At 37.9% G+C, this 27,885-nt stretch overlaps 2 protein-coding genes and 1 long non-coding RNA gene across 13 annotated transcripts in view; 1 reads left to right on the forward strand and 2 right to left on the reverse strand.

The window, feature by feature from the left end:
- The window catches only part of LOC126981806 (hornerin-like), a 161,991-nt gene that overhangs the window by 102,870 nt on the left and 31,236 nt on the right, over positions 1 to 27,885 (reverse strand). The gene's annotated exons all lie outside the window — the stretch shown is intronic.
- On the reverse strand, positions 20,065 to 27,797 carry LOC126981810 (uncharacterized). Of its 2 annotated transcripts, none has more exons than XM_050833383.1 (3): positions 24,902 to 27,797; positions 22,668 to 23,111; positions 20,065 to 21,148 (listed from the first exon to the last, which is right to left on the reverse strand). In XM_050833383.1, the coding sequence occupies exons 1-3, from the start codon at positions 25,283 to 25,285 to the stop codon at positions 20,939 to 20,941; spliced, it is 1,038 nt and encodes a 345-aa protein (XP_050689340.1). In that variant the 5' UTR covers positions 25,286 to 27,797; the 3' UTR covers positions 20,065 to 20,938. The 2 variants fall into 2 exon arrangements, with proteins under 2 accessions (XP_050689340.1, XP_050689339.1); XM_050833382.1 differs by having other exon boundaries at positions 20,065 to 21,242; positions 24,902 to 27,792.
- LOC126981811 (uncharacterized) lies at positions 23,118 to 24,892 on the forward strand. 3 transcript variants are annotated; one of them, XR_007734199.1, is made up of 4 exons: positions 23,118 to 23,484; positions 23,573 to 23,692; positions 23,723 to 23,782; positions 23,813 to 24,892. It is a non-coding gene; the product is annotated as an uncharacterized LOC126981811 (long non-coding RNA). The 3 variants fall into 3 exon arrangements; XR_007734200.1 differs by having other exon boundaries at positions 23,843 to 24,892; XR_007734201.1 differs by having other exon boundaries at positions 23,573 to 23,902; positions 23,933 to 24,892.

Consider the following 27,885-nt stretch of genomic DNA (forward strand, 5'->3'; position numbering starts at 1 on the left):
AAAGAAAGAAAAGGGAGACGAAGGAGAAGAAGAAAAAGAAAGAAAAGGGAGACGAAGGAGAAGAAGAAAAAGAAAGAAAAGGGAGACGAAGGAGAAGAAGAAAAAGAAAGAAAAGGGAGACGAAGGAGAAGAAGAAAAAGAAAGAAAAGGGAGACGAAGGAGAAGAAGAAAAAGAAGAAAGAAAAGAACAAGGAAACGAACAAGAAGAAAAAGAACAAGAGGATAAAGAACAAGAAGAACAAAAGAAAGACGAACAAAAACATCAGGAACAAGAAAAAGAAGAGGAAGAACAAGAAAAACAAGAATAACATCAAGAACAAGAAAAAGAAGAGCAAGAACGAGAAAAACAAGAACAACAGCAATAACAAGAACAAGATGAAGCCTAACCTAACAAGCCTTCTTACCTAACCTAACCTAACACTACCATTCCTAATACCTTACCTTGCCTAACATTTCCCTTAAGTAAAAGAAACATCAAACAGAAGAATATTAAGAAAGAAAATGGGAAAGGAAAGAAAGACCCGATAATCAATAGTTAAATCCTTCAATAACAACAAGAAGAAATAGAGGAAATAGAGGAGGAAAAGGAAGAAGACGAAGAAGAAGAAATAGATGAAGATGTATAATAGGAAGAAGAAATAGATGAAGATATATAAGAGGAGGAAGAAGAAGAAATAGAAGAAACAGAAGAGGAAAAAGAAGAAGACGAAGAAGGAGAAATAGATGAAGATGTATAAGAGGAAGAAGAAGAAATAGATGAAGATATATAAGAGGAGGAAGAAAAAGAAATAGAAGAAACAGAGGAGGAAAAAGAAGAAGACGAAGAAGAAGAAATAGATGAAGATGTATAAGAGGAGGAAGAAGAAATAGATGAAGATATATAAGAGGAGGAAGAAGAAGAAATAGAAGAAACAGAGGGGGAAAAGGAAGAAGAAGAAGATATAAGAGGAGGAAGAAGAAGAAATAGATGTAGTATAGAAGAAAGGGAAAGGGAAGGAAGACTCGATAATCAATACTTAATCCTTCAATAATAAATTAGTAATGGATATCAGGTAGAAGGATATGAAGAAGGAAAACGGGAAACAGAAAGAAGAATAGATAACAAGGTAAATAAGAGCGAAATCCTTCATTAAACAGACTTAGAAATGATAACCAAAGAAGAGGTCAGTGGGAAAAGAAGCGATCGGAAAGTTGTGAGAAAGGGGAACAGGAAAAGACAGAAGGGAAAAGTTAGGAAGGAAAGAAGTAAGGCCTTGGGAAACTGGGAAAAGAAACAACGGAAGAAAAAGTAAGAAGATTAGTGTCTGAAAAGTTGAGAAAAGGAATGGGACAAAGATTAGAGTTGTATTAGTCACGAAAGAGATGAAATAAAGAGTTAGAAAGAATGGAGATAAATAAAGCCTTTGCAAACTGAGGAAAGAAACAACGGAAGAAAAAGTAAAAAGATTAGTGTCTGAAAAGTTGAGAAAAGGAATGGGACAAAGATTAGAGTTGTATTAGTCACGAAAGAGATGAAATAAAGAGTTAGAAAGAATGGAGATAAATAAAGCCATTGCAAACTGAGGAAGAAAAAGAACGAAACGAAGAGTAAGAAGATTAGTGTCTGAAAAGTTATGAGAAAAGGTATTGGACAAAGATTAGAGAGTTGTGAGAGCCAGGAAAGAGATGAAATAAAGAGCTAGAAAGAATGGAGATCAATAAAGCCATTGCAAACTGAGGATAAAAAAGAACGAAACGAAGAGTAAAAAAATTAGTGTCTGAAAAGTTATGAGAAAAGGTATTGGACAAAGATTAGAGAGTTGTGAGAGCCAGGAAAGAGATGAAATAAAGAGCTAGAAAGAAGGGAGATAAATAAAGCCATTGAAAACTGAGGAGAAAAAAGAACGAAAGGAAGAGTAAAAAAATTAGTGTCTGAAAAGTTGTGAGAAAAGGTATTGGACAAAGATTAGAGAGTTGTAAGAGCCAGGAAAGAAATGAAATAAAGAGTTAGAAAGAATGGAGATCAATAAAGCCATTGCAAACTGAGGATAAAAAAGAACGAAACGAAGAGTAAGAAGATTAGTGTCTGAAAAGTTATGAGAAAAGGTATTGGACAAAGATTAGAGAGTTGTGAGAGCCAGGAAAGAGATGAAATAAAGAGCTAGGAAGAAGGGAGATAAATAAACCCATTGCAAACTTAGGTAACAAAAGAACGAAAGGAAGAAAAGATTAATGTTTGAAAAGTTATGAGAAAAGGTATTGGACAGAGATAAGAATTGTAAGAGCCAGGAAAGAGGTGGAATAGAGCTTGGAAGAAAGGAGATAAACTAACCCATTCCAAACTTGGGAAAGAACAAACGAAAGAAAAGATTAATGTTTGAAAAGCTATGAGAAAATGAACGAGGCAAAGATAAAGAGAATCGTAAGACCTAGTTAAGAAGAGAGATAAATAGAACCATTGCAAACTTGGGAAAGAAAGAACGAGAGAAAGAATGAGAAACTGAATAAGAAAAGTAAGAAGATGAATGTCTGAAAAGTAATGAGAGAAGGAATGAAGCGAATATAAAGAGAATCGAATGAGCTAAGAAGATAGATAAATAAAACCATTGCAAACTTGGGAAACAAAAGAACGAAAGAAAGAAAGACTAAGATGAATGTCTGGAAAGTTAAGATAAAGGGAACGAGGCAAATATAAAGAGAATCGAATGAGCTAAGAAGAAGATAGATAAATAAAGCCATTGCAAACTTGGAAAACAAAAGAGTGACTAAGAAGATGGATGTCTGAGAGGTAATGAGTAAAGAAATGAGGCACAGAAAAGAGAACTGTAAGACCTAGAAAGAAGATAAATAAAACCATTGCAAACTTGGGAAAGAAAAGAACGAAAGAATGAGAAGATTAATGTTTGAAAAGTTAGATGAAAATGAATGGGACAGAGGCAAGGAGATGAAGAAAATGAAGATAAAGCCTGGGAGAACTCGAGGAAGAAAGAACGAAAGAAAGAGTTAGAAGATTAATGAAGAAAAAAAAATTAGGAGACAAGGATTGGAGCAGAGATATACAGAGAATCATAAGAGCTAGGAAGAAGAGATAAAAGATAAATGATAACCAAAGAAAAGAGGAGAAAAATATAAATAAGTTAAGAGAAAGGAAACAAACAAGACAGGTGAAAGGGAGGATTGGAAGGTAAAAAAAGAAGACAAGGAATGGAGCAGAGATATAAGAGAATCATAAGAGCTAGGAAGAAGAGATAAAAGAGAAATGATAACCAAAGAAAAGAGGAGAAAAATATAAATAAGTTAAGAGAAAGGAAACAAACAAGACAGGTGAAAGGGAGGATTGGAAGGTAAAAAAAGAAGACAAGGAATGGAGGAGAGATATACAGAGAATCATAAGAGCTAGGAAGAAGAGATAAAAGATAAATGATAACCAAAGAAAAGAGGAGAAAAATATAGATAAGTTAAGAGAAAGATGACAAACAAGACAGGTGAAAGGGAGGACTGGAATGTAAAAAAGAAGATAATAAAAAGACCTTTGAATACAGAAAAAAAAAGAATAAAGAAGGTAGAAAAATAAACATGAAATGGAGAAAATAGTGTTTGAAGAGTTTAAAGAAAAAGAACAAACAGGAATGGTAAAAGGAGGAAAACCGGCTAAAAATAAGAGATAAGACCTTTGAACACAGAAGAAAGAAAAAAAGAAGAGAAATGATGATAAAGAAAAAAGAAAGGGTTTGATAAGTTGTGATAAAGGGAACAAACAACAAAGGTAGAATAAAAGGGAGGATTGGGAGGTAAGAAGAAGAGATAAGAAGACCTTTGAACAGAGAATAAAGAAAGAAAGAAGGAAATTAAGAATGAAGAAAAGACGTAAAAAAAAAAGCCGAAGAAAAGTCGTAAAGTAAAGTCGTAAAGAAAAGTCGTGAAAAGGGACGCGGAACATTAGAAAACTTCCTCTCTGAATTATATATATAAAAAAATAAAAAAAACGGGGAGAAAGAAAAGGTCTGGGGAGGCTAAGGAAAAGTTAGGGAAGAAACGTACACAATGCCAAACCCGATGAGAGAAAGGAAGACAAAAAGAGGATTAAGGTCTGGAGGAAGGAAGAAAAGTTGGGAAGAGGAAAAAACAAACCGAGGGAGATTTGAGAACATAGACTTTAAGGGGGAAAAAAGGAAGGAAAATGCGTTCAAGTTAGGAAAAGAAGAATATTAAGAGAAAGAAGACACTGATGAGGGAAAAGAAGGCATTGGAAAGAAGAGTTGGGAAGGGAAAAAATAAATAAATAAATAAACAAAAGTTGAGAGCATAGAATTTAAAGGGGGAAAAAAAGAGGAAAGATGAGTTCGAGTTAAAAGGGAAGATAAAAAGGAGGAATAAAAATATGATGAGGATGAAAGAGAAGAAAAAGACGATTAGGGAAAACTAGGAAAGGAAAAAAATACAAAGTGAGAGATTCAAGAACTCAGAACTTCGAGAAAAAAGGGAGGAAAGATGAGTTTGAGTAAAGGAGGGATGGGAAAGAGGACGAACTTGATGAGAGAGAAAAAAAAAAGACAAAGAGAATTAGGAACTATAGAAAAAAAAGAAAATGTGGAGGGGAAAATGTGAGGTGAGAGATGAGTTAAGTAAAGGAGAGAAGTAAAGAGGAGGAAGAACTTGAAGAGAGAAAAAGAAAGACAAAGAGGATTAGGAAAAGAAAATGGGGAGGGAAAAAGTAAAATGAGGAAGGACGATTTCGAGCAAAGGAAAGAAGTGAAGAAGGAAGAAAAGTAAAGGAGAAAGAAGAACCTGATGAGAGAAAAAAGACAAAGAGGATTAGGAACAAGAGAGAAAAGAAAAGAAAATGTGGAGGGGAAAAACATTGAGATGAGGAGAGATAAATTCGAGTAAAGGAAAGAAGTAAAGAAACAAGAATTCGATGAGAGAAAATGAGAATAAAGAGGATTAGGAACCAGAGAGAAAAAAAAGAAGAAGATCGGGAGGGGGGAAAAAGCGAGATGAGGAAAGATGAGTTTGAGTAAAGGAGGGAGAAAAGTAGAGGTGGAAGAAGACCCTGAAGAAAAACAAAAACGAAGGAAGTGAGGAAAAAGAAGAAAAAAAAAGGAGCAAGCGACAAGAGGAAAACAAATATGAAGAAAAGAATATGTGAAGGAGGATATGAGGCAAGGAAAGTGAGGAAAACAGGAAGAGAAAAATAAACAGAAGAGAATGAGGGAGGAAACGATAAAAAAAAAGGCGATAAACAGGAAGAGCATCAAAGCAACAGGTGAAGAAGAGGAGAGATAAGAAAGCGGATAAATAAGATGAAGGAAAGAGGAAAAAGAGATAAGAGAATAAATGTTAGAAGCCATACCAATACACTGTTCGGCATTTACTAGAGTGGATCAAAAATACGAGAGTTGAGTAAAGGAAGAAACGTATAAAGAGAGAGAGAACAGGATGAAAAAGAATAAAAGAAACCAAGAGAAAAAGATACAGAAGGAAAAACACAGAAACCACATACGCACGAAGAGGAGAGAACAAAGGAAAACCAAGTGAAAATGAACACACGGAACAGGAAAATACAAAGGAAAGACACAGAAACCAGAGAAAGATAAAAGAAAGAAGGAAAACACACACATCAGAAGAAAAACAGACACATATGGAGAAGAAAACACAGACACATATGAAGAAAAGAAGAAGAAAACACACACATATATGAAGAGAAGAAGAAAACAAAGACACATATGAAGAAAAGAAGAAAAAAAACACACACAGATGAAGAGAAGAAGAAAACAAAGACACATATGAAGAGAAGAAAACAAAGACACATATGAAGAGAAGAAAACACAGACACATGAAGAAAAGAAGAAGAAAACACACACACACAAACACATATGAAGAGAAGAAGAAAACAAAGACATATGAAGAGAAGAAAACAAAGACATATGAAGAGAAGAAGAAAACACAGACACATGAAGAGAAAAAAATATAAAAAAACAAATGAAAATGAAAAAGGAAAAGAAAAAGAACGAGATAAAACAGAAAACACTTAAAAGAAAACACACAGACACCAGAAAGAGAGGAAAACAAACACAAACAAACACACAGAAGAAGAGAACAAGGAAAAAACAAAGAAAATTTAAAATAAAAAAAACACGAAAATAAAACACAGAAAACTTGAGAACGAAAACACAGAAACCAGAGAGGAAAGAAAATACACACACACACATACACACACACACACACACACACACACGAAGAATAGAACAAAGGAAAAACATAAATAAAGGAAAAACAACAGAAAAATAAATACTACACACACACACACACACACACACGAACACAAGGAAAGAGAGAGAGAGAGAGAGAGAGAGAGAGAGAGAGAGAGAGAGAGAGAGAGAGAGAGAGAGAGAGAGAGAGAGAGAGAGAGAGAGAGAGAGAGAGAGAGAGAGAGAGAGAGAGAGAGAGAGAGAGAGAGAGAAAGCGCACGAGGATAAGAAATATACAAAAAAAAATCATATAAAAGGAAAAACGAAATAAAAAAAGGATGAGAGAGAAAATGCAGATGGAAAAAATACCGATAAAAGAAAGAAAAATAAAGAAAAAATCGTGAGAGACACCAAAGGGGAGAGAGAGGAAGGAAGGAAAGAAAAAAGAAAATAAAGAAAAAAATGAGACAACAAGCACACAGGTAAAGAAAAAAAAGAAGAAAAAAAGATGAAAGAAAAATACATCAGAAGAAAAAAAAATCTTGCAAAAGGAAGGAGAAAAAAAAATGGAGACACAAAAACGAGGAAAAAAAAAAAGAAGGGAACAAAGGCATAACGAAACAGAAAGATGGAAAAGAAAAAAAAGAAAGAAAAAAACAAAGGTGGAAGTTAATTATTTTTTTTTTCTTTTGTCAGCTGAGGCAGGTGAGAAGGCGCAGGTGAGGTGAGGGAGGAGAAGGGAAGGAGGAAAAAGGGAGAGGAAAGGGAGGATGCAAAGAGGAAGGAAGACAAGGGAAGGAGGAAAAAGGGAGAGGAAAGGGAGGATGCATAGAGGAAGGAAGACAAGGGAAGGAGGAAAAAGGGAGAGGAAAGGGAGGATGCATAGAGGAAGGAAGACAAGGGAAGGAGAAGGAAGGAGGAAGAAAAGGGAGGATGCAAAGAGGAGGACAAGGGAAGGAGAAGGAAGGAGGAAGAAAAGGGAGAGGAAAAGGAAGGATGCAAAGAGGAAGGAAGACAAGGGAAGGAGAAGAAAGGCAGAGGAAAAGGGAGGGAGGAAGAAAAGGAAGAAAAAAAGGGAGGAGGGAGGGAGGGAAAGAGAGGAAGAAAGAGGGAGAAAGACGAGGGAGGGAGAGTAAGATATGGGAAGGAAAAGGAAAAGGGAGGGAGAGAAAGTTAAGACATGGGAAGGATAAGGAGAAGGGAGGGAGGGGAAGAGAGAGGGAGGAAGAAAGAGGGAGAAAGACGAGGGAGGGAGGAAGAAAAGGGAGAGAGGAGGAAAATGGAAGGAAGAAGAAACTGGAGAAAAAGGGAAAGGAAAAGATGAACTGGAGGAGAAAATGAAGGAGAATAAATAAGCAAAGTAAAGAAAGGAGAAAGAGAGAACAGAAGAGAAAAAGGGAAGAGGAGGAGGAAAGGAAGAGGAAAAGAAGAAGGGGAATGACGGAGAATAATATCAACGAGAGGAGAAAAGAAAGAAAACAATACCCAGAAAAAGAGGAACAAGAGGAAAAAGGGAAGAGTAGGTAGAAAAGGAAGAGGAAAAGAAAAAAAAGAAAGAAAAAGAAAGGAGAACCAACCGCAAGAAATAAGGAAAAGGAAGGAGGAGATGGAGGAAAGGGAGAGGAAAAGAAGAACGACAGGAGAGAAAAATGAAGGAGAAAACCAACAAGATAAAAAAAGAAAAAGACAACTTGGAGGAAAAATAAGAGGAGGAGGAACGCTGAAGGAAAAGGGAGAGAGGCAGAAGGGAAGAAAAAGACGAAGTGGAGGAAGAAAAAGAGATAAAACAGGGCAATAAAGAAAGATAACGAGAGGAGGAAAAAGAGGAAGTGAAGGAGAAAGGAAGATAAAAGAGGACAATAACAGGAGGAGATGACGGGAGGAAAGAGAGAGGCTGGAGGAAAGAGAAGACAATATATATACGCGAAGGAGGAAAATGAGGAAGTGGAGGATAAATAAGAAGACAGGAGAGAAGAAAATATAAAGCAATCAATAGAAGAAAATACTGAAGAAAGGAGAGGAGGAAGAAAAAGAGGAGGAAAAGGAGGAAGCGGAGGACAAATATGAAGACAAAAGAAGAAAAAGTAAAGCAACAAAAGGAAGAAAATACTGAAGGAAAGTGACGAGGGAGAAGGAAAAAAGACGGAAGAAAATGAGAAAGTTAAAGACAAATAAGACAAGAAGAAAATTAATGCAATAAAGAGAAGAAAATACAGAAGAAAAGCGATGAGGAGGAAGACAAAAGAGGAAGAAGAGAAAGAAGAATGAAGGAGGAAAATGAGGAAGGGCATAACAAATGAGAAGACAAAAGAGAAGAAGAAAAAGTAAAACAATATACGGAAGAAGAAAATGCTGAAAAAGTGACGAAGAAGGAAAAAAGAGGAAAAGGAGAAAGAAGAATGAAGGAGGAAAATGAGGAAGGGGATAACAAATGAGAAGACAAAAGAGAAGAAAAAAAGTAAAACAATAAACTGAAGAAAATACTGAAGGAAAGTGACGAGAAGGAAGAAAACAAAGAAAAGGAGAAAGAAGAAAGAAGTAGGAAAATGAGGAAGAGGAAAACAAACAAGACAAAAGAAAAGAAGAAAAAGTAAAACAATAAACGAAAGAAAATACTGGAGGAAAGTGACGACGAGGAAGAAGAAAAACAGGAAAAGGAGGACGATAATGAAAAAGAAGAAAGGAGGAAGCGACAAGAGGAAAACAAATATCAAGAAAAGAATGTGAAGGAGGAAATGACGCAGGGAAAGTGAGGAAAACAGGAAGAGAAGAATTAGCGGAGGAAAAAAAGAGAGAATGAGTGAGAGAACGAAAAGACGATGAAAACAGGAAGAGAAAAATTAGCAGATGAGAGAAAAAGAGTGAATGAAAGAATGAAAAAGAGGCGATAAACAGGAAGAGGATGAAAGCAACAGGTGGAAAAGAGGAGAGATAAGAAAACGGATAAATGAGATGGAGGAAAGAGGAAAAATCAAGAGGAAAAAGAAAAACATAGATAAGCAAAGGTGAAAAATAGGAAAGGAAGGGAAGAGAGAGAGAGAGAGAGAGAGAGAGAGAGAGAGAGAGAGAGAGAGAGAGAGAGAGAGAGAGAGAGAGAGAGAGATTGGTAAGGTAAAAAAGACCAAGAGGAAAAAGGGAAAGTAAGGGAAGGAAAAATCATGAAAGAAAAAAAATAAAGGGAACTGAGAAAAAAAGAAGTAAATTAGAAGGGAGAGAAGGGAAGAAAAAGAGCAAAGAAATGGAAAGAAAAGAAAAATGAGGAAAACTGCAAGAAGGGAAAAAATATGAAAGGAGGGAGAGAGAAACAAGCCGAGAGAGAGAGAGAGAGAGAGAGAGAGAGAGAGAGAGAGAGAGAGAGAGAGAGAGAGAAGGAAACAGAAGGGGAGTGAAAGAAAAAAAATATGGAAGAAAGAGGAAAAACATTGCATGGAGGAAAAATGTGAAAGGGTTGAGAGAGAAAAATAAGGAGAGAGTGGAATGAAGAGAGAGAGGGAGAATGAAACACGAGAGGAGGGAATGAAAAAAAAAAAGAGACGAAAGAGAAGGAAACATTGAACGGAAGAAAAATATATGAAAGGGGAGAGAGAAAAGAAAGCAGCGAGGGAGGGAGAAGGAAATTGGAAGGGAGGGAAAGGAGGTAAGAAAAACAGGCGAGGAAAGAGAGGCGGCGGGAAGCTCTCTCAATGTTTTCCTGGCGTATATTCGCAATGGAGAAAAGGGAAAGAGAAGAAATAGAGGACGCCACGACTCAAGCCAAAGGAACAAACGGGGGAAAAGAGGTTGTGCCGTTTTCTGTGATGAAGGAATCGCCGTTTTCTATCTACTGTTTAAAGGGAGACTTGCAAAACCGTTCCAATGTAGAGGGCGCCACTAGACTTAACGGTTCATCTGTCTGTATTCTGGCTTAATAACAAAAGGGAAAAGATGCGATACTGTATTTTGTAACTGAAAGAATAGCCGTTTTTTATCAACTATTCAAAGGGAGACTTGCAAAACTGTTTCTATGTAGAGGGCGCCACTAGCCTTGATGCGTCTGTATTTCTGACTCAACAACAACAATAATGCAAGGGAAAGATGCGATACTGTATTTTGTAACTGAAAGAATAGCCGTTTTTTATCAACTATTCAAAGGGAGACTTGCAAAACTGTTTCTATGTAGAGGGCGCCACTAGCCTTGATGCGTCTGTATTTCTGACTCAACAATAACAATAGTGCAAGGAAAAGATGCGGTACTGTATTTTGTGACTGAAAGAATCGCCGTTTTCTATTTGCTGTTGAAAGGGAGACTTGCAAAAACTATTCCTGTGTAGAGGGCGCCACTAGACTTAACGATTCCTCTGTCTGTATATCTGGCACAACAAAAATAATACGTCTTATATAAGAAAATATGAAAAAGATTGTATAACTTATTTTAAAACAAAGAATATTGGCTCGAGCAAAAAATATGAGAGAAAATAGAAATATGAAGAAAGACTGCATGGCTAATTTTATGACAAGGAATGGACGCCGAGAAAAGATTTGTAGTGAAAATTATTGTACTTTAATAATGTGGAACAGAGAATAAAGCTAAAGCAAAAAAAATAGAAAACCTAATTTTATTCACAACAGAAAGAATTTGCAGTGAAACAATAATATAAAGGAAAAAATGTTTAATATCGTAGCAGGAGGCTCGCACGGACACAAAATTAAGTAAAACATTGTATTTCTAATGATAAAAAAACACAAAATATAAAGGAAGAGATTGTTTGCCGAAAATTATAAATGCAAGCTAAATTAAAGTGATAAAGAAATAACATGAACGCTAGAATAAAAATAGAAATGTGGAAATAATAGACAAAAAAAAAAAAAAAAAAAAAAAAAGAAGATTGCATGTAATTTTATGACAAGGGAAATTATAAATGAATACTAAATTAAAATTATAAATAAATAACATATGGATGCTAAAATAAAAAGAAAATGAGAAAATAATAAATAAAAAACAAACAAAGAAAAGCATGCCTGTTATATTATAAAAAAAATGTTATAAATGCATACTATATGAAAATGATAAATAATGAAATAACATATCGACTCTAGACTATAAAGAAAAATGAGAAAATAAATAACAAAAGAGAAATGAGGAAATAATAGACTAAAAAAGAAAGGGAAGATTGCAGGTAATATTATGACAAAGGAAATTATAAATGAAAACTAAATAAAAATGATAAAGAAATAACATGGATGCTAAAATAAAGAGAGAAATGAGGAAATAATAGACTAAAAAAATAAAGAAAGGGAAGATTGCGTGTAATATTATGACAGGAAATTATAAATGCAAACTAATTTAAAGTGGAAAATAAATAACATATGGAAACTAAAATAAAAAGAGAAATGAGAAAATAATAGCTTAAAAAATAAAGAAAGGGAAGATTGCAGGTAATATTATGACAAAGGAAATTATAAATGAAAACTAATTTAAAACGATAACTAAATAACATATGGAAGCTAGAGTGAAAAGAGAAATGAGGAAATAAGACTAAAAAAATGAAGAACGAAAAGATTGCGTGTAATATTATAACAAGGAAATTATAAATGAAAACTAAATTAAAATGATAAATAAATAACATATGGATGCTAGAATTAAAAATAGAAACGAGGAAAAAATAGACTAAAAAAATAAAGAACGAAAAGATTGCGTGTAATATTATAACAAGGAAATGTTAAAACGAAAATAGACTGAGAAGAGAATAATACACAAATGTCAGATGAAATAAAAAAAGACAAAATGGAACGAAATGTTAAGAGGAAAAGATTATGTTAAATGATAATGAAAATACAACGCGCGCTTAAAATAAAAGAAATAGAGAAAAGAAAGCATGACGATATCTGAGAAAGGCAGGATACACATGTATGAAAGAGAAGCAACACAACAGAATAATAAATATACATGTTAAGGCAGGATATACATGTATGAAAGAGAAGCAACACAATAAAAATAATAAATATACATGTCAGCAATGCATAAGAGAAATATAGAGAAATCATTTTAGCAGTATCAATATTGAAAAATAAATAAATAAAACCAGATATTTTTGGACAAGATGAAATTTCAGTGTTACGCAAAAAATAAAAGGCGGAAAGTCAGAGAGTAAAAAGAATGTTTTGTAAAGAAGGAAAAAATAAAGGAGTAAAAATTATTATAAGTAAGAAGTAGCAAAAAGTAAAATTAATGAAAAAAAGGGAATCAATACTTTAGGTACGAAATAGTCACTTATACTAAAGATGATAAATAAAGGATAAGACGATTCAGTTGTTGTTTTCTTAGTCTTCCTTCTTTTCTTTAGTTCCTCCTGTCAACGGCACCGGAAGAAAACGGAGTGAAGGGATAATGGTGAAAGAAAACGTGGAGGAGGTTCCCAGCTATCAAGTCTCTCTCTCTCTCTCTCTCAAGAAAAAGAAGGAAAGAAAGAAACCCAGTACAAGTTCTTCCCTCATTAAATTTCAAGGTGCTCTCTCTCTCTCTCTCTCAAAATTCGTGGAGGATGTGGTGGTGGTGAGGGAAGAGGAGGAAAAAATAAAGGACGGAAGGAGGGAAGGAGAGATAAGGAGGGAGGAAGAAAGGATGGAGAGAGGGAGAGGAGAGATAAGGAGAAATAAAGGAGGGAAGGAGGAAGAATAATGATGAGACGAACAATGGAGGAGGGAAGGAGAAAACGGGTAAGGAATGGAGAGAAAAAATGGAAGAAAGGAAATAAAGGAGAATAAGAAAAAGTGCACGAGAAAACTAAAAGAAAAAAGAGAAAATGTTGAGAAAATGAAGATAAAAAATTATGGAAGAAATATGCAACAAAGAGAGAGAGAGAGAGAGAGAGAGAGAGAGAGAGAGAGAGAGAGAGAGAGAGAGAGAGAGAGAGAGAGAGAGAGAGAGAGAGAGAGAGAGAGAGAATATTAAAATGGAGAAGTTAAGAAAAACGAGATTAATAGAAGGAACGACAGAAGAAAAATGGAAGGAAAGAGAAAAAAAAAGAAAAGAAAAAAAGAAAGAACGAAGGGAAATGAAAACAAAAAGACGAAATAAAATAAAAAGTTGAGACAGGGGAAATTGGAAGGGAAACTAAGACAGATAGAAAGAAAGGGAATAAAGAAAGAATGGGGAATATTTAGCAGCGGAGAAGAAATAAGAGAACAAAAGGAGAAAGAAAATGTGGAAGAAAGAAAGGAGAGAAAGAAGGATGAAGGAGGGTTTAGGAGTGAACGAGATGGAAACGAAAGGAGAGATGGAAAAAGTGGAGAAAGAGAGAAAGAAAGAAAAAGAAAGAGAGAGGGGAGAATATTTACGAGCGAAGGATACGGAAATAAAAGGACTTGAAACAAAAAAAAAATAAAAGAAAGGAAAAAGAAGAGAGGGGAGAATATTAAGGAGTGAAGCAAAGGGAAATGAAAGGACGAATAAAAGTGAGATAAAAAAGGAGATAAAAGAGGAAGGAAGGGAAGGAATTCGAGTGAAGAAAATTGAGGAAAATTACAAAGGGGGGCGAAGAGCGATGGAATAAGAAGAAGAATGGATAAGAGATAAAGAAGAAAATGGGACGGGGGAATAAGAGGAAGGCGGAAAGAGGAAGAGAAATGACAAAAGGAAAATGAATGTGTGGAGGGAGGAAGAGAAAGAGGATAAAAAGGAGTGAATAAATGGAGAAGGAGAGAAAGAATGAGAGAAGGAAAAATAAGAGAAATGACAAAAGGAAAATGGTTCGAGAAAGAATGTGTGGAGGGAGGAAGAGAAAGAGGATAAAAAAGGAATGAAATAAATGGAGGAGAGAAAGAGAGAAGGAAAAATGAGGGAAAAACGTGAAATGGAAGGAGAACGCAAGAAAAAAATGAGAAGAAAAAATGAAGGAAAGGAAAAATAAGAGGAAAAAGTGAAATAAAGAGAACGAAAAGAAGAGATGAGAGGAAAAATAGAACGGAAAAGTGAAATAAATAGAACGAAAGAAAGAATGAGAAGAAAAATAAAGGAAAGGAAAAATAAGAGGGAAAAGAGTGAAATGGATAGAGAACGAAAAGATTGAGAAGGAAAACGAATGGAAAAGTTAACTAAAAAGGACGAAAGAGAGAAGGAAAAAGATTGGAAAAGTCAATTAAAAATGACGAAAGAGAAGGAAAAAGAATGGAAAAGTTAATTAAAAATGACGAAAAGATTGAGAAGGAAAAAGAATGGAAAAGTTAATTAAAAATGACGAAAAGATTGAGAAGGAAAAAGAATGGAAAAGTTAATTAAAAATGACGAAAAGATTGAGAAGGAAAAAGAATGGAAAAGTTAATTAAAAAGGACGAAAGAGAGAAGGAAAAAGATTGGAAAAGTTAATTAAAAAGGACGAAAGAGAGAAGGAAAAAGATTGGAAAAGTTAATTAAAAAGGACGAAAGAGAGAAGGAAAACGATTGGAAAAGTTAATTAAAGAGGATGAAAGAAAGAATGAGGAAAGGAAGAATAAGAAGGAAAAAAGTGAGATGGATGAAGAACGAAAGAAAAGAACGAGGAAAGGAAAAATATGGAAAAAGGTGAAACAGATGGAAAACGAAAGACAGAGGGAAGGAAAAATAAAAGGAAAAAAAAAGGAGTGCAATGGAGGAGGAGAGAAAGATTGAGTGCAGGAAGGAAGGAAGGAAGGAAGAAAGAAGAGAAACAGATAGCGCAATAAACGAGAGGAGGAGAAGGAGGAGGAAGGAAAGAGTGAAGAAAGAAAGAGAGGGGCAAAAAAAGAAATAATGGAGAAAGGAAGACGAAAAAATGAAAAATGAAACAAATGATGATAAAAATGAAGGAAGGCAAGATAAGAATTCATATAAAAAAGACGGAGAGTGAGGAAGAGAAAGAAGAAAAAAAAGGAGGAGGATACAATAGAGAAGAAAAAATAAGAGCCGAGAAAAAGTGAGTAAAGAAGGAAAGATAAGAGAAATGAGGACCAAGGAGGATAAAAAAAAAAGTAGGAAGAAGAATGCAAGAAGGAGAGAGATAAGAACGAGGAGGAGGAAAAATAAACGAGGAAAAAAAGAATAATGCAGAAAAAGAGAAAAAAAAAACATGCACAAGACGATGAAGAAAGTAAAGGATGAGAACAGGAATGATGATAAAGGAAGAGGATAAAGAAGAAAAATGAAGAAAGACGAAGAATAAGGAAGAAGACAATATATAAGACGGTGCAAAAGAGAGAAGAAAAGAACAGAAATAATGAAAAAGCATGAAGATAAAGAGAGGAGAGAGATGAAGATGGAAAAGGCGGGGAAGAAGAAAAGAAAAAAAGATGAGGAAAAATAAAGAAAAACGAGAATATATGAGACGATAAAGAAAATAAGGAAGAGAACAAATGATGACAAGAGAATTCAGATAAAGAAGAAGAAAGAGAAATGGAGGGAAGATGGAGATAGAAAAAGAGGAGGAGGAGGAGGAGGAGGAGGAGGAGGAGAATAAAGGGTGAACGAAAAAGAAACACAAGAAGAGGGAAAACAAAGAGAGGAGGAGAAAAAGGAGAGTACTTAAGAGAAAGACGAAGAAGAAAGAAAGAAAAAAGAAAAGATAAAACATAACCAGCGAGGGAGGAGAATAAAAGAAGACAGAAAAAGAAGAAACAAGAAAAAAGAAAACAAAGAAGAAGGAAGAGACGGAAGCACAGAAAGAAACGAACGAGAATAAGAGAAAGACGAAGAAAGAAAAAGAAGATGAGAATACAAATAGAGGCAAGGAGGAAGGATAAATAAAGAGGAAAAGATAAAAAAAAAAAGGAAAAGACGGAAACACGGAGAAAGGAACGAAGATAAAAGAAAGACGAGAAAGAGAAAGAAGAAAAGAAGAGAATACAAATGATGGAGGAGGAGGAAGAAGGATAAATGGAAAAAAAAAAGGAGAACAAAGGAAAACAAAAAAAAGAGAAACGAAAGAGAATAGGAGGAAGACGAAGAAAGAAAAGATGAGAATACAAATGATGGGCAAGGAGGATGATAAAGGATGAGAGAAAAAAGGAAAGAAAAAGGAGAACAAAGGAGAGAAGGAAACAGCGAGAGAGAGAAATGAAGGTTCTCTTAATAAAACAAAGGATAAGAAGAAGAAAAAAAGAGAACAAAGAGGAAAACACAAAAGGAAGACAAAAAAAGGAGATAAAACCGAACTTAACGAAGGAGGAAGATCGTATATCAAAGGAGGAGGAAAAGAGGAAGAAGAAAGGTATGCAAGGAGGAGGAAAGGGTGGAGGGGAGGGAAGGAAAGAAGAAAGGCGAAAGGAGGGAAAGAAGACAGGATGGATGAAAGGAAGAAAGGAGGTAGAGGACTGCAAGGAAGGAAGGACGAAAGGAAGGGAAGATGAAAAGAAAGAAGGAAGGAAGGAAGGATGGTTGCAAAAATAAAAGGATGAAAGGAGGAGGAGAGGGTAAGGACAGAAGGAAAATAAGGAAAAGAAAAGGAGCCCACGAGTGAAAGAATGAAGGAACGAAGGAAGATAGAAAGGAAGGAATGAAGGAAGGAAAGCAGGAGGGAGGTAGGAAGGAAGGAGAGAATAATAAGGAAATATGAGAGGCGAGGCGGAGTGAAGGAAGTAAAGGAAGGAAAAAAGTTGGAGGTAGGAAGGAAGGAGGAAGAGAAAAATAAAGGGATGAAGGAAGAAAGATGAAAAAAAAGAGAGGTAGAGCGAAGTGAAGGAAGGATGAAAGGAAGAGAAAAGCAATGAATAATGAAAGGAACTAAAGAATGAATATAGAATTAAATGTATGACCTGCAATATTGACCTAAATTTTACCTTGAAAGTCCGTCAGTCAATCAGTCAGCTTCTATCAGTCAGGTTGTTTTTCTTCTTTTCTTCATATTTAATCGCCATCTTTCACTTGGTTCTTATCGGAATGGTCAATCAGTCAAGTTTCATCAGTTAGTCAAGTTTTGTCAGTCAGGTGGTTGTTTTTCAGTCAGTCAGTCAAATTTTATCAGTCAGTCAAATAAGTCAGTCAGTCAAGTCAGTCAATCAGTCAAACTTTATCAGTCAGTCAGTCAACTTTTATCAGTCAGTCGTTTTTTTTCTTCTCATTTCAATCACTATCCTTCACTTTTTTTTTACCGGGAAAGCCAAGAAGTTAGTCAGTCAGTCAACCAGTCAGTCAGTCAATCACTTTTACATTCAGTCAATCGTTTTCTCCACTATCCTTCTCTAATTTCTTTTATCGGGAAGGCCAGTCAGTCAGTCAGTCAACCAATCATTCCTTTTTCTCTTCATTTATCATCAATCTTTCAGTAATCTTATCGGAGTGTTTCCCTAAAGTTAATTAATCAGTTTCAGATATTCACCCAAGTATGTTATCTTGTGTGTTGGGTGGCTGTGTGCTTTCCCTTCCCTCCCTTTCCTCCTTCCTTTCCTTCCCTCCACTCCTTTCATCTTCTCTTTTCTCTCCTTTCATTCTTAAACTTCTTTCCTCCTTCCCTCCCTCCTTTCCTTTCCTCCACATCTTCTCTTTTATCTCCTTTCATTTTTTAACATCATTCCTTCTTCCTTCCCTCCCTTTCCTTTCCTCAACTCCTTTCATATTCTTTTTTCTCTCCTTTCTTCATTCCCTCCCTCCTTCCCCTCCATGCTTTCCCTTCCTTCCCCTTTCCCTCTCTTTCCTCCACCCCTTCCATCTCATCTCCTTCCTCTCTTTTCATCCTTTTAATCCTTTTTTTCCTCTTTCCCTCCCTTACCCCTTCCCCTCCGTGTTCCTCCCCTTCCTTCCATTCTTCTTCCTTTCTTTCTCCCTGTTTTCTCTTCTCTTAGTCCTCTTTATGTTTTGTGCTTATCCGTTTTCGAGATATTCCGGGAAAGTAATAACAGCGAAAGGAGGACGAAAGAATATAAAAAGAGGAAGATAAAGAGAGAAACAGGTGGTAAAAATGAGGGGAAGATAAGAATGTAAGAAGATGGAGAGTGAGGAAGAGAAACGAAAAAGGATGATAAACCAGAGAAACAGTAAAAAAAAAAAGGAAAAAGAAACAGGATAAAAAGGAAAGCAAGATAAGACTAAAAAACAGAGAGGAAGAGAAATGAAAAGATAAAAGACACAGACAGACAGACACTAAAAACGACAAAAAGAAAACATTACCGGCTTCCTCATATATGCAAAGACAGCGATAATTAACGAATAAACGAATAAGAGAAGAAAGGAAAAGGAGAAGGGAAAAATAAGGAGGAAGTAAGGAGAGGCAAACTGCAGACACCGACAAAAATATGAAGATGAAGATAGCGACGAAGGGGACGAAGGAGGAAATGAAGATGGAAATACCTGAAGGAGGGAAAAAATGCCTCGGCGAAAAATAAGATTAAGGCAAGACGAAGAGAAGGAGGAAGGAAGGAGGGAAGAAGGAAGGAAGGAGGAGAAAAATGATATGGTGGAGGAAATTAAGATGATGGAAGGGATGGAGGAGGGGAATATAGAAGAAAATTCCCCATAATGAAGGAGATGAAAGGTGAGAGGAAGACAGGTAGGGAGGAGAGGAAAAGAGGAAGAAAGTGCTAGGAAGGAGAAGATTAAGAGGATGATGAAGGAGATGGAGTCTTTGTCGTGAGGTAGATAAGGGGAAGGAGGGAAGGAAGGAAAATGGAATGAAGCAACAAAAGAAAGAGGAAAGCAAAGGATAAAAAAAGATAGAATGGATGAACAAAAGAAAGAAACGAAGGAAGAAAGGAAAGAAAGAAGCGAGGGGCGGAAGGAGGGAAACACAGAATGGGAGAATGGATGGAAAGGAGAAGGAGGGAGGGAAGGAAGGTATAATGCCTGGTCCACACGGGCTCGTCACCCGCGCTCTCGCACAGCGGTAGTCGCCGCCACACGGGCTATTATTTACGCGCGCTGCCACGCGGGGGTGGGTGGACGCGAGGGCCACGGTGGACGGCCCGTGGTCACGACGTAGTAGAAGTCAGGCCACCTTCCCACCCCTTCAGTCATCACTGTCTATCAATCGCAGTCTTAGAGGATGTCACCATCACCTAGTAATGATAAGGCGTTGTAACACCAGAGCTTTGGCGCAAGCAATTCTGTTCCCATTCCCGACTTCTACATTGCTTTTAACGCCTTCACCTCTCGCCTAAATAGAGATATCAGCGAATGCGATTTCTTAATTACATCATCACTTCCCCAATCCTTTAATCATGTGACTGTTAATAACACTCAAAGGAAGTCACCATTACCTAGAAATGAGAAGCTTCACCTCTCGCCTGATTAGACCGAAAGCAAATCGCTACTGATCGGTGAATTGGACCTCTTCTTGCAACCGCTACTGGTCACATATATAGTGGGGAGTCCAGTCACCTTCCCACCCATTAAATCAATCCGTCAGTCAATCGCACCCTGAGATAAGGGAGGTGAGATGCCTCTCTTTACTCCAGTCTCTGCTAGACATGGTAGACATAGGAGACCGTTCTGTGGAGCACTGTAGCACGATGTGATATATATATATATATATATATATATATATATATATATATATATATATATATATATATATATATATATATATATATGAAGGAAAATATGGTGCAGACAGTGGATATTAAGACAGCGAGAGAAGAAGCTTCATCCAAATTTTCTTCGAGCTTGAGAAAGTGACACTGAGAACTATACCAGGATGCCTATTAGTGCATAACCTGATATGCTGAAGAATAGTGAGCAGCATATTGTCATAGAAACTACTCAACATTTCATTCAGCAGGGCTCTGCTGGATGCTACTCTTCGCTTTCTATCGGCTGGAGGATCATATTCAAACCTTCAGTATTCCACAATATCTAAGCAGAACTTGTCACATCGTCCCTGAAATTTGCGAGGCCGTCTACAATGTGCTGAGGGAGGATTATTTGAGGGCAAGATTCTGTAAGTTTATTTAGTGGAGGGATATAAGACACTCGTTAGTGACCTTGTTTATTTTTTTACAACCTGGAAATTTCATATTTCACATAAGACTGGGATAATCACACAAGTATATTTTACCAAAATTTCGGTGAACGATGCCACCATCTTTAGTGGTTTGAAGTAGTAGGGAAAGTACAGAATAAATACAGAAGTACACAAACTAAAAAGTAGTCTATGAAAGGGTAGGGCAGAGTGGTGGGTGGGTGAACCTTCCACCCAAGTCACGTAGTGGGAGTCAGGTCATCTACCGTGCCCTACGCTACGATTAAAAGACGGGGAGATTTAAAGGGCGGGAAGAGGGCCTTCTCTTACAATTATAATCTATAATAATTAAAAAAACGGGGGCATTAAATAAAGGGGGTGAGAAAAGTCCTTCCTCTTCCCACCCCTTTAATGTCCTCGTAAGCCAATCGCAATGACTCTCCCACTAAGTAACTTGGGTGAAGGGTACACTTAAACTCAAGAGATTACTTTTTTGCTTGTGTACTTCTCTACTTACTTTCCCCACTTCTAAGTCAAACCACTGAAGATGGTGGCAATGTCCACCGAAACTGTTTGGCAAAATATACATCCTTCGTACACTGCCACCGAAACTGTTATCCAAAATATAAATCTTTCGTCTGCCGGTGCAGGTTTTACTCAGATCACATAAACATAAAATACTGAGATCTTAAATGAAAAAATAGTTTCACTCGAAATTGGTTTCCGTTCATTAACAAAAAAAAAAAATCTTACATCACACCATTCAAACCCTGAATTGATTTGAACTCAAAGCACCCACCACTTGATGGCTCACAGTCAGCTGATCCATGCTACCCAAGTGAATGACGTCCATTATCAGTTTTCTGGCCAATTTCCTTTGCAAAGCCGTCATGTCCTCCAGTTCATTACATATAACCTTCGCCAAGTCCAAGCACGGACGCTCGTTATGAGGTGTGGGACGGGAAGACAGCTCACTCTGCTTTCTCTTTTTGTTTGCCATACATGGGTCAGGCGACGGCGTGGGAGAATCATATGTGTAGGGCGGGGCAGGGGGCGTAAGAATTTCAGAAGTAGAACTTTGTGAGGACCGATGTGACACTGTAGGAGAAGATGCAGTCAGTTGAAGCGGTGAATTTGTGGATCTAGCATCATCTGTAACCTCAGAGTCTGCCTCATCATCAAACGTGCTATCCTGGTGGGAAGACAATGCAAATATTAATTAATATAAAGAAAAAGTTTCGTCCCCAACAAAAATACAAAAAAATACATGCCCTAAATATAGTGTTCTCATTATCTTTCCCAGATGCCAACAATACCTGACGAATGGATGACAGTCGCAAAAGTTTGAAAAGTGGAACTTCTCGCTCTTGAAACTGTGGGCGGGACCACATCACCATATGGCCACCAAACGACAGCGGGTCCTCTTATTACAACTACATGGGCTCTCACAGCATAGCTCATTTGGCTGTAGTGAATGCCAACTGTAAGTATATGTATGTGAATGTTGGAACAAACGGAAGTTTCTAATGGAGTGTGGGCAAACTCTACTCTGTGCAGTCGTCTCGATGGAGATGCCCCGGTCTTCCCGAGGATTAACACGTGCTTGGTGACCACAGAATGCTACCAGATGTATTTGTCGGAGATGACGCCGTTCCACTGAAACGTTATTTCATGAAACCTTAACTCTTAGAAAGCAGAACAAACAACGTATCTGCTATAGACCCTAACGTGCACGTCGCATAGTTAAGAATGCATTCAGAATTATGTCGAGTAAGTTCCGCAGTTTCCAAAGTGCACAAAATTTGGAAGCCAGTAAAATGGAGAAAGTTGTCCTAGCCTGCAGAGCCGTGCACAATTATTTACGTAGGAAATTCGTGGAAGCGAATACTCCATCCAGTATGAAGTAAGGACAAGGAAAACATGATGGATTGAGCACTAGTGTCTAGCTTGTGGCGTAATGACAAACAACTTGTTCCCTCAAATAGGCTACGAAGAAACACCACAAAGGCATAATATATCAGAACAGTTTATGTAATATTTCACTGAAGAAGGCGTTGTTCCATTGCAATAAAGATTTGATTACTCTTCACAAAGTTAGTTACTACTATAGGTACTACTGTCTATTAAAATGATCATTGCAGAGGTAACCAGGCATGAAAATAAACAGAATAAACTCCATTATTTTATTTTTTTTACGTTGTTGCCTATTGCGCCGGTAGGCATCTTCCCGGCGGGGCCTGATGGTCGGCCCAGCCCGTTCTGGCGCAGGCGAGTGTTTATAGTGGCGCCATCTTGCCATATTATAGGTCCCTTTTAAAATATAGTCGAAGCTTTCATTGACGAGGGGTTATATTCTACCCATTTGTGAATCAAAGGTTACCTGTGCATTTTTAAATGTTGTGACATTCATCTATATTACCTGTCCAAAACAGAAGTAAGGAAAGTCTACTAGTGTATAACTTATTTAATGGCTTGAAATCATACTTTTCCATAAATATATTAACTGATATTTTGAAGCTAGCAAACACATCCATAAAAGAGTAAATCTTATTGTTATTATTATAATTACTACTACTACTACTGGTGTAATGATATCAAGGTATACTCATCAACTGACCTGTGTTTCTTCGTTATCCAAATCGTAGGTGGAGTCTAGGGGGGCGTCAGCACTTAGGAATGATAAGGCCTTGTAACACCAGAGCCTGGGCGTGTAGACTTCTGTATCCACTCTAGAGTTCTGCGCTGCTTTCATCGTCCTCACCTCTCCTTTGAATTGAGACCTCAACGTATGCCATTTCTTCATTATATCATTTGGTGTTATGTCACAATTCGCTGAATCCGATAATTCTTTGGCCACTGCATTCAAGCTTGCCCTTCTCACATTCTTGTTCATGTGGTTCGTGCTCCTTACCACCCATAGACACGGGTGTTGCTTCATAAGGTCAATTAGGTGAAGTGTGCGGACCCGTGGCCAGTCCATGTGTTCATGGGTGTTCTTGGTGATTGGCGTACCGGTGGACTGGACGTCTTCTAGCGACGCGCTCTTATTCCGAGATGCGTCCTGCAATTAGTTACTATTATAGTTCAGGTAAAGTTGGGTATCTATACAATATAATCGAAGCTTTCATTGACAGTCAAAGGGCTATATTCTATTCATTTGTGTATCATTGGTTATTTGTGCATTTTTAAGTGTAGTGACATTCATCTACATTACGTGTCATAAATAAAAGTAAATCAAATCTACTTCAGTCTTTCTATTTTAACAAGTTTAGGTCTCTCTCTCTCTCTCTCTCTCTCTCTCTCATTTTTTTCTATCATAAATTCTCTTGCATTGACACACCATCCATGAGGTGACCTCACACTACTTGACACCGTCGCACAAGCCACTCTACCACAACGCAAAGGTATGTAAGCCACTCTACCACAACGCAAAGGTATGTAAGCCACTCTACCACAACGCAGAGGTATGTAAGCCACTCTACCACAACGCAGAGGTATGTAAGCCACCACCACAACGCAAAGGTATGTAAGCCACTCTACCACAACGCAAAGGTATGTAAGCCACTCTACCACAACGCAGAGGTATGTAAGCCACTCTACCACAACGCAAAGGTATGTAAGCCACTCTACCACAACGCAAAGGTATGTAAGCCACTCTACCACAACGCAGAGGTATGTAAGCCACTCTACCACAACGCAAAGGTATGTAAGCCACTCTACCACAACGCAAAGGTATGTAAGCCACTCTACCACAACGCAGAGGTATGTAAGCCACTCTACCACAACGCAGAGGTATGTAAGCCACTCTACCACAACGCAAAGGTATGTAAGCCACTCTACCACAACGCAAAGGTATGTAAGCCACTCTACCACAACGCAGAGGTATGTAAGCCACTCTACCACAACGCAAAGGTATGTAAGCCACTCTACCACAACGCAAAGGTATGTATACTCTCATTGTTTTCTCCTCAGAAAATGAATATTTCGTAATTATATTATTAAATGTACGCAGAGTATTTAAAATTTACTTAGTAGTCAATAATTAGCAATATAAGAGCCGGGAGGGGGGGGGAGGGGGATGGAGTGGCATATGCGCTACTCCCGCAAGCCACACCTGAAGATAAATCAAGGTAAAATAGGGAGCATGCGCTACAAAGCTGCGCGTGGTGGAGGTGCTCATTTCCATCCCGTTTTTCTTTGAGCCAGTGGTGGGAGAGAATAACCCAACGCCGGTGTGGCGTCATCTGCCATCCACGTATCCTAACACATCCCATCCTGATTGAGCTTGCGCGGGCTTTGTTAACAGAGGGTGCATGAATGTCGGTACGGTACAGTGTCTTTTGTCTACTGCCTATTGTTATCCGTCCCACCAAAGGTGTTTTTTTTAAGTAAATGATGGCGTATGTTTTGAAGTCTTGAAATATGAAAGTTTCTTCACACCTTGTATGTCGGTAAATGTGTTAAGAGATAGCCTGCACCCCTTGTATGTCAATAAATGTGATAAGAAGAGATAACCATCACCACTTGCATGTCTTGCCGCCATATTGCCTGGACAAACTACGATATTAACAGTGTAAACATCGGGTTCCGCGCATGCGCAGATCAGGATGGGATGTCTAAGATACGTGGATGGCAGATGACACCACACCGGGACAGTTTACCTTGCCCCGTTAAACCTAAAATGCCTTGATCAAATAGAAAGACTTAAGTACCGTACCTAATATAATGGCTGACAGTCATACTTTTGCATGAACATATACGAGATTTTGAAGCTAATATCTAAATGTGTATATTATTAGTAGTATCTACCACCACTATTAGTCTACTGACATTAAGATATACTCAACTTACCTTTGTATCTTGTTTTTCCATGTTGCTGGAGGTCGCTTGGAGGGCCTCACCACCACCTAGGAACGTTAGGGCGTTGAAACACCATAGCTTTGGCGTATACACTTCTGTCCCCGCTCCCGACTTCTGCGATTCCTTCAACGCCTTCACCTCTCGCCTGAATTGTGACCTCAACGTATGCCATTTCTTCATGAGATCATCTGGTGTTACGACGCACTTCATTGAATCCGATAATTCTTTGGCCACTGCATTCAGTATTGTACTTCTCACTCGCTTGTGCTTGTAATACTTGTTCTCAACTTGCCATAGACAATGATTTCGCTTGAGGTGGTTTATTAGGCGAAGTGTGTTGGCCCGTGTCCAGTCGAGGTGTTTAGGGACGTTCATTGTGATCGGAGAAGTGGCGGACGGAACCTCTTTCGGCTACAAAAAGCAAACTGCCACTGAGCGCGAGCTGGCCGCCTGCCGCGCTTCTGCCCCGCGCTCTTACCCGCAGATGCCTCCTGCCTAGAGGGAGCACTATTGCCGCTCGCTCGCCGCACAACCACGCCAGGCAACACAGCACGGGGAGGGGAGCGGCTCAGAACGCGGTGCGTAGAGAAAGAGAGTGCCGCTCGCTCGCCCCACACTCTGCTCCTGGCAACACCGCATGAGGAAGGGAGCGGCTCGAGTAACCGTCCGAAAGAGAGAGAGAGAGAGAGAGAGAGAGAGAGAGAGAGAGAGAGAGAGAGAGAATTATTTCGTGTGCCATGAGGACAAAACCCCGACGAGTTAAAATTCAAGGTCACACACACACAACCTTTACCTCCCTTACCACACACATTACACAATCTCCACCACCACCACCACCACACCCACCATCATCACCACCACCACTACCACCACCTTCCCACCCCCATCCCCACGTCTCTCCTTAATGGGTTTCTCTAATAAGCTAATTAGTCAAAATAATTAGGGAATATAAGTTTTTATCAAAGGAATTCTTCTCTTCCTCCTCTCGTGTTTATTTCCATCTGCCACTTCCCGTTTTCTTTGAGTTTGATTTCATGTTAGTTCATATTCAGGTTTTGTCAAAGGAATTATTCTCTCTCTCTCTCTCTCTCTCTCTCTCGTTTAGTTCTATCTACAACTTCCCATTTTCTTTGCTAGTTTGGTCTGTTTTGTTTTATTTTTATTTTGTTTCCACTTTTCTTACTCGTTTCTTTTCATTATTGGCTAGATATTCATTTCCTATTTTTAATTCATACATTTTCTTCATTTTATTTGCTTTCATTTATCTAGGTAAAGCTTTCCATTTTTCCTTTCGTTTATTTTATTATTTGTTTCCGTGCTGTATTTATTGATCCATTCTTAACTTAATATTAACAACTTATTAACAATTGCTTTACTGTTTTTCGTTTGTTATATATATCCATAATAATAATGATGATGACGATGATGATAATAATAATAATGATAATAGTAAATGAGAGAATAGGAAGTCAGGTGTAGCAGACTTTAATTAGCACAGCCACCAGGTAAGAACTCATATCACTACACAGGTAATATAAGCACACACACACACACACACACGCATACATAATGATACACGAGGAGATACGAAGACTGAAATAGAACAGCATAATCAAAATTGTATCTCCTAATGTTTTTTTTTTTTCCCTAATATCAAGAAAGAAGACCTGCAAGAATACACACATATACATATACACGGATGCATATATACATACAGACATACGGATACTTACACGTACACTTCCTGTCCTCTTGTTCTCTTGATTTATCCTAAAGTATATAATTAAAAAAGTGTATATAAAGTGTCCTCTTGATGCTCCTCCATTCCTCTTACTCCTTTCCTTCATTCCTATTCATTCTCCTCTTCATCTTCCTTCTCTTCCTTCCTTTTTTATCCCCTTACTTTCTCTTCTTTCTCCACCCTGTCTTCATTTCTTGTTTGTTTTCCTCCTCCTCCTCCTCCTCCTCCTTACTCCTCATCATCCCTCTTGCTTCCTCTTTTTTCTCCACCCACTCTCCCTCTTCCTTTCTACCTCCCTTGTTTGTTCCTTTGTTATCCTCCTCCTTCTTCTTACTCCTCTTTCCTTCATTCTCATTCCTTCTTCTTCTCTTCCTTCCTCTTTTATTCCCATACTTCTTCTTCTCTTCCCTTCTACCTCCCTTGTTTGTTTCTTTGTTATCCTCCTCCTCCTTCTTACTCCTCTTTCCTTCATTCTCATTCTTTCTTCTCCTCTTCTTTCCTCTTTTATTCCCGTACTTCCTCTTCCTTCTCCCTCCTCTCTTCCTCTTGTTCGTTTCTTTGTTTTCCTCCTCCTCCTCCTCCTCCTCCTCCTTACACTTCCTCCATTACTTTTCCTTCTCATCTTTATCCTCTTCCTCACTCTTTTATCCCCATCCTTCCTCTTCCTTTCCACCTCCCTTGCTTGCCTGCTTGTTGTCCTCCACTTCCCTCTTTCATCATCCTCTTCCTCTTCATCCTTATCTCCATACTCCTCCTCTTTCTACTCCTCCTCCATCCTCCCTTCCTCAACTGCTTGCTTTCCTCCTCCTTCTTTAAACCCACCTCCTTCCTCTTCCTTCCCCTCACTTCGTTTTTACCTTCCTTGATGTGTGGCTTTCCTCCTCCTCCTCCTCCAACTATTACTACTACTACAACTACTACTACACATTGACACGCAGGCAGAAGAAAAAAGTGAATGGTGAACACACGTGATCATTTCCCATTCACGGTACTGAGTGTATTTTTTTATCTCAATGGGTGCAGTGGGTCCGTGTGTGTGTGTGTGTGTGTGTGTGAGACCAGTCTGCATGCGTAAAAACTGAAAGATAATGATGATGTAACTGTGCGTGTGTGTGTGTGTGTGTGTGTGTCTGTGTGGTGTGTGTGTGTGTGTGTGTGTGTGTGTGTGTGTAATCAGGTGCAAGAGGTGAGTGACCGTGATGGGAACATTATTTTTGTGTCTGTTTGTTTGTTT

Source organism: Eriocheir sinensis, chromosome 49 (assembly GCF_024679095.1).
Source record: "Eriocheir sinensis breed Jianghai 21 chromosome 49, ASM2467909v1, whole genome shotgun sequence".
Taxonomy (NCBI): Eukaryota; Metazoa; Arthropoda; class Malacostraca; order Decapoda; family Varunidae; genus Eriocheir; species Eriocheir sinensis.

What these genes read in the sequence shown, in the direction of transcription:
- LOC126981810 (XM_050833382.1), bottom strand. Translation starts at nt 25,285, where the DNA reads ATGAACGTCCCTAAACACCTCGACTGGACACGGGCCAACACACTTCGC. An exon ending in TGGAAAAACAAGATACAAAG is followed by an intron (nt 23,112 to 24,901) that starts GTAAGTTGAGTA and finishes AACTAATTGCAG; the next exon opens with GACGCATCTCGGAATAAGAG. An exon ending in TGGATAACGAAGAAACACAG is followed by an intron (nt 21,243 to 22,667) that starts GTCAGTTGATGA and finishes TCTTCCCACCAG; the next exon opens with GATAGCACGTTTGATGATGA.